Source organism: Centroberyx gerrardi, chromosome 15 (assembly GCF_048128805.1).
Source record: "Centroberyx gerrardi isolate f3 chromosome 15, fCenGer3.hap1.cur.20231027, whole genome shotgun sequence".
In the NCBI taxonomy this organism is placed as follows: domain Eukaryota; kingdom Metazoa; phylum Chordata; class Actinopteri; order Beryciformes; family Berycidae; genus Centroberyx; species Centroberyx gerrardi.
This window is the reverse complement of record NC_136011.1, coordinates 10,942,664-10,962,198: the sequence shown is the minus strand read 5'-3', so window position 1 is coordinate 10,962,198 and position 19,535 is coordinate 10,942,664. Positions and strand designations below refer to the sequence as shown.

The following is a 19,535-nucleotide window of genomic DNA, read 5'->3' as shown; positions in this document are numbered from 1 at the left end:
GAAGAATGACAATGTCTGCAATGCGTCATTGCATCATTTACACAGACAAGATCAGATGTGCTTGTTGATTCTTCACCTGACAGACTGAGAGAAGCACAGTGTGGAATAATCTTAATCCCATTTGGATCCTAATTTATCATCAAACACAGAGAAAGTTTTGGGCTCTGTCTTGCTAGGTGTAAAACGGCAAAGACTAGGTTTGATTATGCTGAACGCTATGTCACGTGTTTCAGTGCAATGATGAATTATGCAGTGAAAGAACGAGAGTAACACCAGTAAGTTGTATTGCCATCTTTTATTGCACTTTGTAAGCAGATGCTGTACAGTAGCTGTGCAGAGAAGTCTGAGTTGCTCCTCAGTGTGACACAACAACCATTGCAGGACTAGGACATATCCATCCAAAATTAAATTACTCCTGGTCACAACTGATTACAGTCACAATTAGTTTCCTTTATATCAAAATAAAATCAAAAAAATAAAATCCCACAATTTCATCAAGAAAGCTATGACAAGTATGACAAGTATCTACAAGGTTACATGAGGAAAGCAGGTTTTCAATGACAATAACTGTATCAAAAATGCAGGTGAGTCTTTTTCATAATTGGAATTTCCTATATACAAACATAAACATTACAAGTTTATCTTTCCTCTTTCACATGCAGTAAGCTATTGTGAATGTTTTTATTCTCTTAGTGGTGTAACTCAACATTTTATTAATTAATCTAGGTCATATATATATATATGCTATCTCTGTTACTCTTTTCAAAAGCTATCTTTCTCTTATATCAAGAAGAGACAACAACAGGAGTGGGTAAACAGTCTTCTCCATCAGTGGCTGTCATGGCAACATCATCGTAGATAATTTAACCCACAATCAATGCTCTCAGTTTCTCTCATTTTCATACTAGCACACAAAAACACACACTCTCATACACACATGCACACACACACACACACACACACGCTCATTAGTGATATGGTATGCACATTTTCTAAAACTTTTAGACCAGACCCCTGATACAGTAAAATACATTGACACATCAAAATGTACAGGGTGATAAAGAGGAAGCCGTTCCTGTGGATCCTGTATAGACAAAGTCAGTAGGAAATACAACTCTAAGGTCACTTTGGCCTTAGATGTCCATCAGTCCAGTGAAGAGTGGTCAAATATTTTCTCCAAGTAATTCTTCCACCACCACTCTCTCTGTGAGATTTGGCCTGGATGTGGCGTTGCCGCTAACTCTTCCCCATCTTGGCGATCAGCTCGTCACAGATCTTTGTCAACTCCTCAATCTCTTTGTTCTGTAGAATACAAAAATCAGGAGCCATTTGTACATATTTCCTTTTACAAACGGTTGTGATTTTCATTCCTTGAAGTGTAATTGTAAACAATGAAATGTAACACTTCCATTCAAGGTTATTGGATAGCATACACTCCTCCCTGTTGTGCCCAGATGTGGTGTAAAGGATAAAGCCTTATACTTAATACATGCCTGAAACTATTTATACTGGCCTAACATATGCCATGTGATTTCATTTGGATACTGAACCTGAAGTGGTAGTACAAGACAGCTGAGACACATTTACATACATGTAGACAGCATGGAAGTTGGTACATGTCTATGATCAAGTCCCTCAGGAAATTTCCAGGCTTTGTAGACATAAATTCCTATGTTTACATTCCAGTGCTGGTGTGCTAGTGAGGAGGCTGACTGACCTTCTGCTCCAAGGTGCGCTCCAGAGAGTCCACCTTCATCTGCTCCTTCCTCAGACTGGCCTGGTAGGCTGCCTGCTCCTGCTTGGCCTTGACCCGCACGTGAGCAATGTCCGCATTGGCCCTGGAAACACACATCACAATGTAAGTCAGTAGTCGGCAGCAACTGACACTCAAGTCACCTCAGTATAGCCTCACTTTACTTTTAATCTTTATAAGTACTTTATAAGTACAATCCAAACAGGTACAGTAGAATATACATCTATATAAATAGCTAATTATATGTAAACACATTTCACCTGGGGATTCAGTTATTGCGTAGTTACAGTGTTTTGTGTCTTATTTTCATAGGGGAAAACAACACAGTGGTAGTTGGATGAATGTGAGATAATGAGAATAAGCTTGGACTCACTTGTCTAGCTTCTCCTCTGCATGAATCTTCAGGGCTTGATAGCGCTGCTCCTCTTTACGGACCCTGGACAGATATTCTTGAGCACACTTCTTTAGAACCTCTTCATTCTGAACGGAGTGAGAAACATTTTCATTACAGGGCCATAAGGGTTGTTGATCAAAATTTTGGATGACTTTCAAACTCGCTCTTGCCGCGAGTGCTCATTAGATGTGAATAGTTTACGTCTGTGTGTGTGTGTGTGTGTGTGTGTGTGTGTACTTGACCTTGCGGAAGCCTTCCAGCACGTCTTTCATCTTCTCGTAGCGTCGGAAGAGGTCCGCCAGAGACTTTTCCACTGAGTTGAGGTCTGCCAAGGCCTGGTCCTTCTCCACTATCAGCTGCTGGATGGTGTGATGGGAAAGAGACTTCTCTTTCTGCTCATCCTCTGATGGATACACACACAGATATACTGGAGATCAGACCAGCAGTCTATGGAATAAAGATTCTACTGTAGTGGGCGCGCACACACACACACACACACACACACACACACATACACTCACATCCATGCACTTGAAATATATTGAAATACAAATATATCAAAATGGATTAGTGGATTAGTGGAATTTTGGAACTATTTACTATATGAGTGTTGCTGATAAACCTAGTGTAGCATGCAGACAAAACAAAAATTGAATGGGAAAACCAAAGAGACCTGTCAACAGTAAAGACACTTCTAGACCCATCAGAATTAATTGACAGCTTGAAAGCTTCCTGTGAGCCCCTTCCCAGCTTTCCCTTTCCGTTCCTTTGCTTTCCTTTCCTGTCACAGGCTTAGATGACCAACATGCTTAACTCACTAATCCTACCTGTATGACTTAAGGTATTAGGAGGAAGCAAAGTGCAGATGTGTGAGTATGTGTCAAGGTGTTTATACAACTAAACGGTTTTGATCAAATTTGTGGAAGGTTTACTGTACTTAATGTCAGGATCTGAACAAAGGCATCAATGGCAGCAAAACAGAAAATGCCAAAAGATGCTTTCCTTTTCTCAGAGTAAGAAAAAAAAAGTACAACAAAAAGGTCTCGACATGAAAGACAAAGAAATGGCGAAACAAATGTCACTAGACAAGACGAAGAAAGTGAGCACATCTGCTCCCCTCTCTCTGATGGACGGATGGATAGATGTGAGCTGACACAAACAACTGAAGGAAGAGTCCGCATTACTCACCTGGCATGCCTGACAGGGTTATCAAACAGTAAGGGGCAAAGATGGGAGCAGAACAGAAAAGAAGGGACTGTGTTAAGTCAAGCTGGGAGGGCAAGACGCGTGAGAGAGCCGAGTGTTAGGCACAAGCAGAGACTGATCGCTCCTTTTGTGACAGTGTTTTAATGAAAGTAAGAGATGGAATCAGAGCGGCAAAATCAAATCGTCAGGAATGTCCAGAGGTGGCGAGGAAGACATAAGTGAGAGCAAGGGTAATGCAGAGAGTGAACAGAATGGGCTTGAAGTGGAATTAAATGAGTCCAGAGAACCTGGACAAGAGTGAGCAAAAGTGGGCAAATCTCCCTCCAATGGCATCATGATTCAGTTCATATCAATCAAACAGAAAAACAAGCACATAAAATAGTCAGAGGATCGCTGAATAGTTTACATTCTGAAATCAGTGCCAATGGATTAGGACACATACAGAGTTTATGTATTCTGTTCAATTTGCAAATAAATGACTTGAGGCAAAAAGTAGTGGCGAAGGGTGGGGGACAAAACCGATTGGCTTAAAAAGAAATTCATGTGCACTGAGAAGAAAGACTGGGTCCAGTAACCCATGACCAATGTTTGCTTTATGTACTGTAGTGTTGTGTTTAATCTTGAACTCACCTATCATCTGTGCAATAGTCTTCTCATACTCTGCAACAATTCTCCTATGGATGAGAAATCAATAGATGACATAAGATTATATTTGTATGACACACTGTGCATATATGAATTTCATATACTATTTAATATATGACATCTCTAAAACATCTTCATTCATATGTTATTTTACCTCCATCAACAAAGTTGGAAGGAGATTGTATTTTCACCCCTGTCTGTCAGTTTGTTGGCAAGATATCTCAAAAAGTAATATTTTTGATTTGGATGAAATTTGGTGGACAAGGATCAGTTGATTAAATTTCCATAGTGATCCAGATCTGGGATTGCTGCCATTAGATCATTATTTTTAGCCTTATGCTGTGTTCATGTGCTGGTGGGAAGGTCCAACACTTGGGACTTCTACTAAACAGCATTGTGCACATGTGCTATTTTGTCAGAAATCAAACCCACAACACAAGCGATAAACAAACATAAATCATTATGGAGGCTGCAGCTTTGCAAGTTGGATCGAATTGTTCAGCATTGGCAGAGGCTTGCGCTCTACCGAGTGCCTTCTAGTTGTATCTTTTATGCTGTCACAAAAAATTAAACTAAAGCTATCTTTAGCGTATTCTTTCATTTAATCTGCACTGCTTTTAGCAGTTGCCATCTCATTCTTGTTGCTGGAAGTTCCCCTCACACTCTGTGCCGAGCCAATAGGAAACCTTGTTTTGGGAAAAGCAGGCTGTCAAAGAGGTAAGAGGATTGATTAGCCATGCCTCCCCCTTAGCCTCTTAGCCCCTCCTTATCCCGAGCCCAATCAGTCTAATGAAGTAAGCTTTGTCTTATCCACACTAACCAAGCTGTGGCCAGCTGGACCCCCACCAAACACCTGCTGATAGAGAGGAGTGGGAAGAGTCTCAGAGCTGCATATCCCCATCTCTCTAAACCCCCATTAGCTATTTGTTGGACATAGGCTGATCATCTGTAGACATAAATTTGATGGTAATTAATTCCAATTGTGAGCTGTTGCAAGGTAATTAGTGGTGTAAGCCAAATGACTGCAAGTTAAAGCCCCTAACACAAGTATATCATATCAACCACGGCCAAGAAGCCATCAAAAACAATAAACTTCATCTTCATTTATGCCTCCGACTACCTCTCCTGGCATGCTGGTGATTCATGGACTTCTTTAACTGGCTCTCTGCTTTGCGATTGCCACTGGCCTTGGTTGGCAGTTTGAGAGAGATAAACCAATTGACAGGTCAAGTGACGGTGATGGGTGGAGCCTGACAGCAGGACACCAAGCATCAGGACACAACACCGTGTAACAGAGGTGCAGAGAGGTTTTAAATCCACGCTGTATGGGTGGGACCTAGCAGCGGTGATGTGAGTGATGACGAGCCTCTGTACACCTCACCTCATCTCCACCACTTCCTGTCGGCTATCCTCGTACTTCCTCTGCCACTCCAGCACCTCCTTCTCTTTCATCACAATCTGGGGAGGAGGGGAAAACTTGATTAGATAAAGTGTGACCTGCTGAACTGGGATGTGCAAAGATGCCACAAGTATATATGTGTTACTCCTCTAGAATCAAAATCAGAATCAGCACCTCCTCTCGCGCTATCCCCAGGGAGTGGTCCAGGTCTCTGGGGAGGTAGGGGCTCTCCCCGTCGCTGTAGCCGGTGGACGTCCTGGTGTAGAGGGAGCTCTTGGACACAGCACTCTCTATAGGGGACGGCACCTCTCTCTGCTGCATCCAGGAGTCAAAGGAGAGGAACGAGAGGAAAGGAAACATAGCCAGTTACATACCAGGCCAAGCTACAGACGGGATGAAACACACCCTCCGGGGCCACACGCACATTCTCACCAAGATTCCTGAACCAAACCACAAGGCAGCATCAAACTATATCAAAATATACCACATGGCAAAACCAATATGTAAATGAGGCAGGCTGGGGATGTTCCTGAAGACTTGGGCAGCTGGAACATGATTGGATGCAACAGTCTTCAACGCCACAGCAGCGGCTAAGCGATTGGCTGATGCTGCCACACAGCTGAGTGGTCATGATCGCCCGCTCATCTCAGCAGCTTGAATGTGATTGGGTCCAGGCAAGGCAGAGGGGAAGGGGGAGGGCAGGGGTGGGGGGGAGGGGGGGGATGCTTGATACAGCAGGAACTGCATCAGTATATACAGTAGAGGAGGGATAGAGGGTGGGTGGGCACTGGGTAGCATGGGGAATACATGTTAGTCTCATGTTAAAGGAAGGGCACATCACAACACAATGAACTGGTTTTACCTCTTGTGAAACACTGTGTCTAGAATCAGAGTGTTGACTGTTTGTAACCCATTACAACTTTTGATAGATTCTGCTCCATTCTTGAAGACCAGGGTGTGGTAAACCAAAAAAATGTATCTTTAGAAGGAGTTTGAATTTGGATATGGTAGTGAGGTATATTCACAGACACTAAAACCCAAACATAACCACACGCGGTCATGTAACCATTGCAAACTAGGAATTCTACTGAAAACAATTCCTTAACACATCATACTGAAAACACAGAACCAATCCTTCTTCTAGTACCATTTTGGGTCCCCTCAAACTCTGCTCTGGTAGGGATTTAATCATCCCTGGGAGAGCGGGATTATGGGAGGATTTGATGAAATAGTGGGGGCTCACAGGGGACAAGGAGACTTAGAGACCACTAATACATGGAAAAGAGAGTGAAGTGTTTGGTCTGGCTGGAGCGTTAATGCCATTATACTACTGGAGGTATAGACTAGAGTGCTGCGGCCTTAGAGAGATATGGTCAAGTTTATGTAACCACGTACTTCGGCCTTTTGTCAGCTACTGATTGGGCTTACCCTCCCAATCCAGTGAGGTTTAAACAAAATATATGAGTAATTCATCCCAAACCTGTCCTGTAGTGGTATGACTCATTATTAAGCTTACCTTAAACCTCAGTCTTACAGGGACAATCCCCATGAAATCCCCCCAAAATCTCATTACCATAAATTGGCAGTGCTCTTTAAGTACAATAAAACAAAATGAGGTACGTTGAATGAATATATGTGTACTTGCTGCTGCTTCATACAGTATTGCATATAAAAAAGCACCTTTACTGGATCACGCAGAAGGTCATAGGCAATTCAGCAAAGACATTCCCGCACATGGATATAGATGATTCAAGAGGAAATCAATGCTTAAGGTGAACAGAAAATGGGACACAGTGGAGACACTAGTTGAACTATGGAAGACAAACACTGAGTCAAAGACAAAGATGTCAAGACACCGAAGGAGTAACTATAGTTTTCTCTCTTAGGTATATAAAGACAGTATGCTGGAGATAATTGCATAAACCAACACATGGTCACATTGGCTCACAACGACAAGGTAAAGCTATGGGGGTCGGGGCAGCAAAGATAGGGAGTAGGGTTCAGTGAGAAAATGTCTCAATGGATATCAGATCACTGGGGTCTACAGGAGCTCTAGGGCAGGGAAATGTTACCCTTCTTACTTTGAGAAGGGGTGAACCGTTGATGTTCCACCGCCGAGGGCTGGGTTTCTTGAGGCGAGACTGTGGAGCGCGTGAGACAAGAGCATGAGACATGGGAGAAGAGAGGACCGGGAAGCGCCTGCTCCAACTCTTAGGTGAGTTTCTCTGTTGACCTTATACTGTAGATCCACCACTGATCACTCCGAGCTTTTACACCATCAAGCAGGACAATCGTCATTCTTAGTATTCCAGGCATGTGCCGTTACAACCAGCAAATCTACCTGACACTCCAGCCAAACTGAATATACACCTCTCTGCCCTGATGTTGGTGATTGTTAGTGCTGTTAGTTTGGGTAAGGGACCAATTCACAAAAGAAGAAGAATGTGACTGGGGCTTTGGGTGATGATAGCACGGCATCGACAAGTGTATTTCCATGAGATTTCCATTGCATGTCCGAGCTGCTTATAGTAAGTGTAGCGTGAGACATCCCCAGTCACATTCATGCTTATCTAGCTACTGTAAGCCTCTCCTGAACAGGCAACATGCATGTTGCCCCAACATGCATAAATAAGGCAAGGGATTGAGAAGGCACAGCACTCTGTTCCTGAGGAGACTTCATCCAAAAGAGCTCGTTGCTAGTCAGGGGAAGGGGGAGGGGCGTTAAGCCGTGTTAGAGATGCCATATGTAGGGACTGGAGAGGTGGCGGGGCTGTGGATGTAGTGGTGCAGCCACCATGTTGAAAAGGCCATGGGTTCACAGTCACACTCAGAATGGTGTGATTAGGGGAGGGACAGGCAGGCTGAGACACACTCATGCACCCACACTATACACGCACCCAGTCTCATATTATCATCCATTCAAGATGCATCCTCTTACGCAACAGCACACACACACACATACACTCACACACACATACAGCAGGTGCAGGCTGACTCAGCGCAGTACCTGGGGGGTTACAGTGGAGAGGGAGGGGCACTGAGAGATGTTTTTGGCTACCTGCAGAGCCTCTATCCTCAGGGCAGCAAGCACCAGCTCCTCCTGGGCCGCGCACACAGGGAAGGAGGGAGGGAAGGTGGGATGAGGGATGTGGCGGCCCAAGGATGAGAGAGCAAGGAGGAAGACATACAGAAAGAGTTGAGCGCACACTCTTACTCTACTGTCCACATCGCACGCAACAACAGACACTCTATTGCACATAGTAAATGCAACTCAGATAAGAGGACACAAAATAGGAAACTGAAAAGGCAGGATGAAACAAGATCATAGTAGAGGTGGACACGATGGGAAAAAGGTCCACACAAACACACACAGGGCCACAACTCTGCCAGCAGAGGCAAGGCCGATAAGGTTTGTCAGGAAGGGTCATGTGCGGTCTGTCAACACACCTGTAGTTTGTGGGCGAAGGCGGTGGGGTTGGTCTCAGCCAGGTCAGGCTCCAGGTACTGCAGGGGGTCGTCACAATCAGACAGCCTGTCTAACAGGGGCATGGCCAGGGCTGGAGTAGGGGCCTCCACAGGGCCCTGGCTAGGGGGCTACAGGGGCACCGGGGGGGGAGGAGGAGGAGGAGGAGGCAGAGGGCGGGGAGGAGGAGGCAGAGGGCGGGGAGGAGGGCGGGGGGGGGGGGGTCAGCATGGCAAAGCAAGCGCTGGGCGTGTCAGTGGGGGCATTGGAAGCTGAGTCATCGAGTTCAAGCTGGGAACTGGGTGTGACTGGCTAGCCAGTTGTTACCAGTGACAAGGCTATAATGAGAGTCGCTATGACTGATGATGTTCATGTGGGGTGTCAGAGTCATGGGCCTACACTACAGCATGAGCAGTGTGGCACTCTGTCTCCCCCTAGTGACTAAACAATGACATGGTATGAAAACTACAAAATCAAATGTTCATCTTAAATGATGGTGAAGGTAAAGACAGATGAAATGACAACAACAACAGTCATTTTCATCACAGCATATGATTATGAGTGCTAATCGTACTTCTGCTCATTGAGGTATAATGTTGATGTCCCTTCAAGGCAGGCAGAGATGTTTGACTCACCTGCTCATCCCTCTCGGTGCTCTGCGTTCGGCTGAGTGCCTCGCTTTCCCTCTTCCTGCCCTTGTCTCCAGCGGAGCCCTCAGGACCGGGCCGGGAGCTCAGCACCGGCGTCTTCATGCCTGCTGTAATTTGGGCCTCCATCTCCTCAAAACTCCTACATTGGGTGAGAGAGAGCGAGTGAGCAAGAGAGAGAGAGCGGTGACACATATAGAAGCTATATGATGGATAGGAGTGTTAATGAACTATGGTGCTGAACAACTGAACCACGTGCAATGCAAGTCATGGTGGTCAGCAAACTAGAGCAAACGGAAAAAGGCTGTATTTTGGATAGTAAAACATAGTAAAGTATAACCGCTCCTATGAACCTATTGGCAATACTGTTCAGTATGTGCAGTAGAGTGTGTGCTGTACCCGGTGCAAGGGGAGCTGGGCTCAGATCCATGTGCACAGGTATTCTTGGTGAAGCTGTCAGATACAGAGTCCAGCTTCAGGTACAGAGATGGCTTCTTCACAGACAGGGGCTACAGGACAAATAGAGAATAAAACATAAAAGGTCTTAGGTCTCAATTTTTAATTTGTTTTTGGTTGCCAAAATCAGATAACACATAAGAAAACACATAGTTATTAATATACAAAGCAACAGTACACTGTGACTGTACCTGACAAACTCTCCAAATAACATCAAATACTCACAGGCGAAGAGGAGCCAATCTTCTCCATGTATTCAATTTCATAGTCCGGCACTGAGAGAGAAAATCGACGGAGAAAGTACTATTAGACACAAAAGAGGAAGAGACGAGGCGACAGGGACCTTTCGGCCGACGCTGAACTCTGGGTGGGCGGGATCAGAGGCTGAGAGCAGGTCTGCGTTTTCCATCCCTGACCCAGATGGGCTGCGCCAGACACAGCCTCTGGGAAGGGGTGGGGGGTAGCAGAGAACCGGGCCAGCAGGCTTATTTCACCGCCATAACAAAAATCAATAGTGTTGCTGGATGAATACAGAGTAAAGGGGTTGACTGCTGGACATGAAAACCACGGTTCATCCAAACTTAAGCTTTGAATTTCCTTTGAAGCCCTGCCTGTCTGCGGTATGCTTTGATCTCAGTTAGCATTTGTCTGGACACACGTGAATGAAGGTTCAAAGAAGGCTCCGGGAGAGTCAGACAGCTACACCTCACCTGCAGTCTGATGAGGAAGGCTGTTCTCGTTGACGAAGGACGTGAGGTCACATGGCTGAGGGAAGTCCTGCGCGTCGGAGGTCAAATCTGCGTCCATGTCGTGCAGGGCTGCCCACTTGTGATTGGTGGAAGAGGCCAACTTCTCCTCGTCTGTGGCGTGGTCGTCCTGCGAGTGGAGAGAGGGGCCTTCATCTACAGGTGTAGGCTCCTGCAACACGGGCGAAGAGGCAGTGAGAATGACAGAGACAGATGGAAGAGGGAGAGATACAGATGGATAGAATAGATAGAGCTGAGAGAGGGAGAGAGAGAGAGAGAGACATACACAGACATGGAGAAAGAAAGAGTACTCACCTGGGATGGGTCAGACACTGGTGATTTCTTTGGCGACCTCTTCACTCTGAAAGTGTTACTGAGAGAAAGGAAAATAGATGGTCAAGATCCAGAATCAATGTCTAAAGTACACAGCTCCCTTTAATGAGATCCAACACCATCTATCCAACACCATATATATCCATGTATCTGTTTCATATCTCCAATGTGTATATGTAAGTCACAAATGCAAAATTATGAAAATAATTGTCAGGGTCCATCTATAAATAGCATTAATGCTTTTGCATAAAACGATAACACTGTTACTGTATGTGTAAGCATACTACTTACTGTACTCTATGTGTACCTGAAATGAATTGAACTGTGAAATGTTTTTGAAGAGGGTTGGTTTAGTAATTGAATGTCAGTTATGATTAGAGCCAGAGCGAGTTCATGATTAGATTTTTTTTTTCCACACAAATACTCAAATAACACAGATCCTGGCCACGAATGTATTTGGCAATGTAGTTTGTTAGTGAGGAGGACAATGATAAGGGTATCGTCACCACCCTAGACTAACTGCACCACAGCCTGAGCACTAACAGCAGCGGGCATTTTTTTCCTTTTGTTACTTCAGTGCTAAATTCATGGTTACCGTAAAACACATTGCAAAAACTTTGGACGGCTTTTTCCCAGAACATTGTTTCACACTAAGATACAATATCTGGGCTTGCACTTACACATAATGTTAAAAAAAAAACAGAAGCCTTCTTGGATCTGTAAATACAAATTTTCTGCACCCTGTCACATATACATATTTCTCTGCCTAGTGTTGCATGACTGTAATGCTCAATTAGACTGATCTGATTATACTGTACACACTTAAATGATACAAAATTTAAAAGTAAACTGAAAACAGGTATCCTCCAGTTAAAACACTGAAGCAGATGTGCAACACTAAGAAAGTTTAAATGGGACTGTTTGATATTGGTCACAAGGGATAGTGATGTTTCTGTTAATAGGAAGAGGGATGGACCAGTCACGACAGGGCAACATGCTGGTGTAGGAGGAGCCACACTGAATTAGGGGTCAATAAGGGTAGATGGTTGTGTTGTCCCTGTACTTACAACAAACAACATAGAGAGGACACACCCTTGGACTTCCTGTGACATATGAGAATACACAGACACAGGTGACAGAGAGACAGACAGAGGACACTGGCATAATAGACAAGTGGACCACGTACAAACACACACCCACACCCACACCTAGGAAAACTCACCAACATTGACGAAGACATTCTTACACATGAATATAATGTACTGTAAGTGAGTGTGGACTATCCCATAATTGTATGCTCCTGTGGTAAGAGGCCATTATCATGAACTTACGATTTGATGGGAGTTTTTTTCTTCTTGGCAGGTTTGTTCTGATTGTGGTCCTCCAGTTCAGCAATGTTGTCATTGTCATTTTCAATGTCATTGTCATTGGCTGACACCTCAAAGGCGGCGCAGGCCTTAGGGGGGGAGTTGGCCATCTTATTGGAGGATTTGAATGGGTCTATGGACTCATCAAAGCTATTTGAGTCAAATTTATAGGAAGGCCTGGATAGTTTGGGGGAGTTGGGGATGCCTTTCTTTGAATTGAAGGGGTTGTAGCTGGGATCATCCCACTTGTCGGGGTCAAAGTTATAAGATGCTTTGGGGATAGGGATGTCATCCACGTTGCCGTTGGGGGCTGCTGGATGGTCATTATCCAGCTGCTCTGTCTGAGCTGGTGGGGCCTTCTTCAGCCCCAGCTTTGGTTTCCTCAGAGGCATCTTGGCACCGGGCTTCTTGCCCAGCTTCTTGGGTGGGGCAGAGGCCTGGTGTGACGCCTCGCTGCTCTCCTCGGAGTAGTCGAACTCCAGCCTTACTGGCTGACGCTTGGTGACGATGGGCTGCTCCTCGGGGTTGGTAATTGGCTCTGTAAGGGGAGCTGGAGGATCGTGGTGAGGCGGCTCCCCAGCAGGGACAGGGAGACTCTCTGGGCGGGTAGCAATGGGGGCACACACGGGACCTTTACGACCCAACACGGGGGAGTTGGCAATTTTACTACCTCCTGTGCTGAAAGGGTCGATGTTCTCAAAGTTGTCTGGATCCCATTTGTAGGAGCCACCGGGGGGGATGGGGGAGTCTTCTTTGACTGGTGGACTCCCAGGGAGAGGGGTCTCCTCCTGGCACAGGGGTAAGGGAGGGGGGAGAAGGCTCTCCTCTGGGCTGGTGTGATTGGTCTCCTCAGGGAGAGGAGGAGGAGTCTCCACACGGGTCTTCCTGGTTCTACGTAGGGTTCCTCCGGGGCTGGGGGTGGCAGAGGCTCCCTCTGGTTCCTCCTGAGCCTGGAGAGGGCTGGCTGTTCGAGGCTTGGCCCTCTTCTTTACCTCTGGGGTGCTGCTGGAGGAAGCTGGCCTTGGGCTCTCAGGGTTAGAGGTCTGTCTGAGGAGAGGCTTCTTCTTCAGGGACCCAGGACGTACCTTCTTGGGCCTGTGGAGAGTCCCTGGGGCGCTCTCAGTCCCTACACTGAAGGACTCAGCATGCGGACGGAAGCCTCCTGCCGTAGACCCGTCTATCGCGTCTATCGGACCAGAAGTGTCTAGCTCTCCTCCCTGGAGGCTGAGGGAACGGGTCAGAGTGCGGCTTGGTGACTCTGCAGAACAAACCTCGATGTTGTATGTGCCACTGGCTGCAATGGGCTTGTCCTCATCAAACACAATGGAGAGAGAGCGGCTGGGTGGACGAGTCACATCAGAGGCAGAATCACTGACTGTGGTGTCTGCTACTGCAAAAGATGGAGAAACATGGAACAACATGTGCAGAGGTTTTATTCCATAATCCTGAAATGGTAACTGTAAAGTAGAATCTAAAGGTTGAAATGAGTTATAAATTTCAGTAAATGCATTATTCAGTGTGTGGGTAGGGTGCAGGAGTGAATAAGGAAGGCTGCAAGAAGATAAAAACCTGCTGCTGGTTTTTGACACATCCAATTATATTGAGGAATGTGCTCTGAATTATTCAATAAGACACTCCCAGTTGGACAATAAGTTCAAAATAGTCATGAAAAATGACTACATGAGAAATGGAGACTGTGTCGATTGTTAAGCCTATCCCACATATCCCAGAGCCTCAGTACTGTGCAGTGGGGATGCTTATCTCAGCAAACAAAGACCTTTTTTTCAGAAATGTGGAGTTCTACTTAATTCCACTAGATGGTGCAACAAGCCCTTCTTTCACCCTTTCTTTTCCCTTAAATTCTACTTTATCTCTAGGCTTAGGATAGTAGTTACATCAGAGCATCATATGAGAGCTTAGCCCTCAACATGGGATGTTGCTCTTACTCTTACCTTGGTCGTTAGATGTTAGCTGCTGGTTGTGGGGATCTGTAGGGGAAACAGCCTTCACTGGGGTTGTGGACTCGGGGGTCTCAAACGCTCCATCAGAGTCTGAGCTCCTATAGCAAAAGACAAGGATAGACTAACTCAGGATTGCTATTCTGATTAATATCACTTGAACTGTGATAGCTGCTATGACTGTAGCTGGATCATTGACCCTGAAGTCACGTGTGAGCTAATGCGCTCTCCTTTAGACACAGCATATCATGAAGGACACATTTCTTACTCAAGTAAGTAGCAAAAGCAGAGAGGTCTTATGATCAACACAGATGAATGAGTTATAATATCATTCTTCATAAAGATTCATTGAAAGCAGTATTTTACTGTGTATATCACAGATAGGTAGTAAGTGCTATTCCCTGTGGCATACTGTACATGCGCAGTTTCACTAAAATGACATGACATCACTCATTTCCTATAATCAGAGCTACTGAACATCTGCTGCCATACTATTTGAATATCCTTAATACCCACATCTGCTAATAAGGCATTCTGCATTCATTACCACCTGCTTTACAGTCCAACAAATTCACTCGACCATATTTAGAAAAGCAAAGCCCCTGTCCAGTATGTGTTCCCATATATTATATATATTCCCATTTCTAGTGGGATTTGTATGGCGCGAAATGAAAGTGCTGAATCTGCAGTGAGGAGACACATAACGCCACGCCTGAGACATAAAATCACCTCTGCACACCCCAACCCCCATGCGCACACATACACACACGCACACACACACACACACACACACACAGACCACCTAGAGACATCACAGCTATGTACAGAAATAGACCAATAGACGGAGTGAGGGAAATATAATGAATTGATAACTGCGTGATTACTTCATGCTCATAGGTTGATAATAAGACAGATGTTATCATCCTACACAAAAACAATATTGATTGATCATTTTCAGCAACTGCAACCCCCACCCCCCACCCCCACCCCCACCCCCCACCCCACACACACACACACACACACACATATAACACAGCTCACCACACACCCTCTGACTACCAACCACCGCACTCCGACGATCAATGCATTATGTGGCGGCATGCAGCCCCAGCATCCCATCCTGTCTCACCTCTGTCTGACTGGCTCCCCGGCAGCCTTGATCATGCTGTCGTGGCGTGAGCCCCAGGAGAGACTCCGCAGGAGCCCCAGAGCGGGATCCGAGCCCGGGCTGTCCCCGTCCCCGTCCCCTGCCCCTCCCAGCAGCGTGTCCCAGCCCCAGCGAGCCCACTGCAGTGGAGACAGAGCCTGCCACGCACTCACTGCCATGGCTGCCGGCTGGCTACACCTCTCTGCAACCACAACGCTACCGCCTGCCACGCAGGTAGACGCCCACTGCCTCCTCTGCAAGCTCTCTCCCCCTGACGACGTCTAGGAACGCCGGCTCTCACCTTTCCTCTGTTTTCCCTCCTTTTCTCCTCCTCTCCTCTACAGTCTAATCTCTCTTTGTTTCCTCTCTAATATCTCAGTCCTTTCACGCTGCTCCTCTTTTTTATCTATAGCCATATCGGTTTGTCTCCACTCCTCCCCAGTAGGAATTGATGCCTCCCAATCCAAATGAGACTGGCTGCAGAAGCCCAGCACCTGCATATATTCTGGCACTCTCTCTGCCTCTCTCTCTCTCTCTCTCTCTCCCTCCCTCTCCCACCCTCTCCGCTGCCCTCCCTTCCTCCGTCTTCTCTTGCTCTTCTGAACCACTCACTGTGAGAGGCGGTAGTGTGTCAGAGGCAGGCTACAGTTCATACAGTATAGAAGAGAAAAGGCAGTCTACTGCTCACCAGCCTTATCTGCTGTGAGGAAGATCGCTCATTCCCCTCTCTAACACATTATCGTGCCTCTGCCTCGAATTATAATGAGAAAATCGACGCTCACTGCTTTGGTCCAAGTGCAAAGAACACACCCAGATGCTGCTCTACAAACCCAGTTCATCTTCACTGACACACTGAAACAGAATTGCTATATAAAATAGAGCCAGCACATATAGACATCATTTTAAGTACTATTGGTATCTTACAATGTATTATGGTAGGCACTCCTGAGACAAAAGATTTGCTTACATAGGTGTATTTAGGAGCCATGAGATTAACATACTGTCTTGTGCAGACTAATGGTTTCTCCAGCACATCTTCGGACAGTATAATGAAATGAGCCTTTTACAATGAACAATAAAAAATGGGCAATGAAAAAAGCAATGCCTAGGGCAAGGGCTCACTTTCCAGTTGCAGCTAACTGTGTGGTTATGGTGGACCCCCACTTAAACACACACACACATACACACACACACACATATACATACACAAGGGGACTGGAGAAGGAGAGGAGACGAGGACCCCCACTTAGATGAAAGCTCAAGTCTCTATTGATCTAGTTCATCTATATGGCTTCTTCTCAGGTCATGTTGAAGCCATCCACCATCCTGCGGGGGTCCTTTGTCATGGACACATGCAAACATGGATCAACTAACAGCTGCTACCATGAAAGACGTGTTGGTGTTGGGGGGGGGGCTGCAACATCGCTAGCCAGCATTATGGCTGATAAGTCGATGACAAAGATTGAGGGCTGAGTGAGACATAAGTGCACCTAGAAGGGGTTGGAGAGACAGGGAGGCAGAGGAGACCAATATCTAATAAAACCCTCTGACTGTCATGGTCAATATGTCCACCACCCCCGGGGGCATGTCACTGCAGAGGTGGAGGATGTTCTCGGCCAGCAAGATCGCAGGAAGGAGCACTGCAATGTGCTCCGTGAGCTGGTATCAGCATTTTCACTGATAAATCTCAAGAATTTTGTCAGGATGCGCAACTGCGTCAAGCAGCAGGCTAAACCTGCAAAATCTGGGTGAAGAAGGATGCAGTGGAACCTGCTTCATACATTTTTCATAGACTGACTCTGCTGATGCCTACCAATAAAAAAACATTGAGGTTTGTTACTTTCATGGTGCTATGATATGAGATGAGATAGCACATAGTCAAGAGGGGAACCAGCCCTGTAATCTCTGTGAAGGCCCAGTGTGTCCCAGCAGGATCAGACTGGGCTGTCTGTAGATCCGTCTGGATCAGTCAGTGGGAGCAGGGATCATGGTGTCAGATGGTCAGGCAGTGACACAGACAGCTCCAAGGACAGGGCAAGGACCCACTTACAGGGTGTAACGTATGAAGACCAAATACACATACACCATAGCAAGTTTGATACATGGAAATACAACCACTCAAAGGAGCAACTAATCCAAAAAACTAATCCATAAATCCACGAAGATAGATGTAGCTTTCTGGAAACAGTTTTGATGACTGCTGCTGTTATGAGAATGGATAAAAATATCACTGAAACAGTAGTGAGGTAATTAGGGCTCATTTCAGCGCTCAGCGTATGTCCTTGCAGAGGACACTTTTCATATGACTGCAAACACAGTGTTGCCATGGTAACTGGAGGCTGTTCACGCCATATGTTCCACTGTGGTGAAAAAAAACAGAGTAGCTGGATGCACACAGTCCCAGCCAACACACACACCCTCAACTGAGGCTTAACTAACCAACAAGGGTCCAATAAAGTCTATTATATGATATGGAAGACAAATAAAGGCACATTACGGGTTTATTATTCGAACAGCTGCCTAGAAAACAATCCTGACTGCAACACTATTCTGCTCGGAACCCCTGAAATGGTTTAAAGACGAAAGAAAAATAGTATTGTTCACTTTCCTTTCCTCAGACGCTTCCTACCAGCATGGCTAATACTAATCATCTGAATGATGATGCTCCATGTCAGTGCTTTGGCAATAATACAAATGACATTTAAAATGCATGAAATCAGGTGAATAAACATATTTGATCCTTGAATGTCTTTTGTTTTCCTGTAATCGTATCTTCAGAAGCTCTTAGGCTTACCTACTAGCAGAAAAAAAACAAAGAAACAGGAGACGCAACGTGTGTGTGAGCAATCGGGGTATGGGGGCGAATTGAAACAAAGAGAGCAGCAGTTAATAGCAACCTCTCACAGGATGAGATGACTGCCTGGAGACAGAAACTCTGCAGTGGGAGGTAGAGAGAGACGCTGCATTTCAGACAGCCAGACATGTCTCTGCTCTCGGCCAAATCCGTCTCACCCTATCTAAACAGCCCTCTCAGTGCTGGAGGGAGAGCCGCCTGCAGCCCCGGGGGAGAGGGGGAAACTGGGCTACACCTGCACATAAACCCAACGCCACCTGTCATTCTCTAATATACAAAAACCTTCCAAAAAACATGCAGCAAGTACAAAAAAATGAGTGAAGAGGGGAAATGTATACTGGATACCTAATTGTCTCTTCTGCCAAGACATTTCAAGATCATAGCATAGAAAATGGACATGGGCAATCATTTGTAGTCTGTTCTCGCAGAAAATGCTACACTATTAAACTTGATGTCACCAAGGAAAGGGGGACAGGGAGACACAGCCACGGATCAGATGGAGGCTGCTGGGAAGGGTGCTGAATAAAGAAGTGGGGGGATGAATGGAGGCAGGGGGCTGGCTGCCGGTCTGCTGGCAGCTGTGTGATTAGCGGGACATCGGATTAGCTGCTGCAGACTCCCACCATCTTCTGTTGGCTGTCAAACGCCTCTAAAAGGCTGTCTGTCTGCACGCCGACTGTGATCGAGGCCATCTCTCTCCTTCCATCCCATTCCTCATTTCCTTTAAGTCCCTCATCCCACCTCCCTCTATCTCTCCAATGCGTCTTCCCTTTGTTTCCTTAAGCCTCTCTCCTCGTTCCTCCCTCCCTTCCTTCTCTCCTCTCCTGCTTTTGACCATTCGTTATCAGGAGGATTTGTGTCACACTGCCTTCCTGAAAATCCATTTTTGTCTGCTGTTAGCATTCTGGACTGGTGCTGAGGGCAAACACTAAAATCTCTGCTGCCTGTCTGTCAGACAAAAAAAGGAAAGCAGAGCAGCTTACTGTCTAGTGTGAGAATCAGCAATTGTCTTCCGTCAGCATATGTGACAGGTCAATATACTAAAAAGCTGCGCACATGCTCCGCATTAGCAGATGTCAGTGACAATTCAATAATGAGTGTATATATATCAGTCAACTTGGATTTTTGTCAGAAAATCTATCAAAGCAGACAAATAGACTTTAAAGA

General features: G+C 45.9%; 1 protein-coding gene across 4 annotated transcripts in view; it reads right to left on the bottom strand.

The window, feature by feature from the left end:
* Positions 1–280: 280 nt before the first annotated feature.
* tacc2 (transforming, acidic coiled-coil containing protein 2) overlaps positions 281–19,535 on the bottom strand; it is a 45,581-nt gene continuing 26,326 nt past the window's right edge. Inside the window, exons 5-19 of one of the 4 annotated variants that reach the window (XM_071898021.2) lie at positions 14,362–14,468; positions 12,374–13,799; positions 11,025–11,082; positions 10,674–10,881; positions 10,189–10,238; positions 9,907–10,016; positions 9,496–9,649; positions 8,845–8,991; positions 5,572–5,712; positions 5,380–5,456; positions 3,984–4,027; positions 2,390–2,550; positions 2,127–2,233; positions 1,718–1,838; positions 281–1,302 (exon numbers count right to left, since the gene is read on the bottom strand). In XM_071898021.2, coding sequence (XP_071754122.2) covers positions 1,237–1,302; positions 1,718–1,838; positions 2,127–2,233; positions 2,390–2,550; positions 3,984–4,027; positions 5,380–5,456; positions 5,572–5,712; positions 8,845–8,991; positions 9,496–9,649; positions 9,907–10,016; positions 10,189–10,238; positions 10,674–10,881; positions 11,025–11,082; positions 12,374–13,799; positions 14,362–14,468 — 2,977 coding nt within the window. In that variant the 3' untranslated portion in view covers positions 281–1,236. The remainder of the gene's footprint in view (positions 1,303–1,717; positions 1,839–2,126; positions 2,234–2,389; positions 2,551–3,983; positions 4,028–5,379; positions 5,457–5,571; positions 5,713–8,844; positions 8,992–9,495; positions 9,650–9,906; positions 10,017–10,188; positions 10,239–10,673; positions 10,882–11,024; positions 11,083–12,373; positions 13,800–14,361; positions 14,469–19,535) is intronic. The other 3 variants (XM_071898022.2, XM_078288697.1, XM_071898023.2) reach the window with 3 other exon arrangements.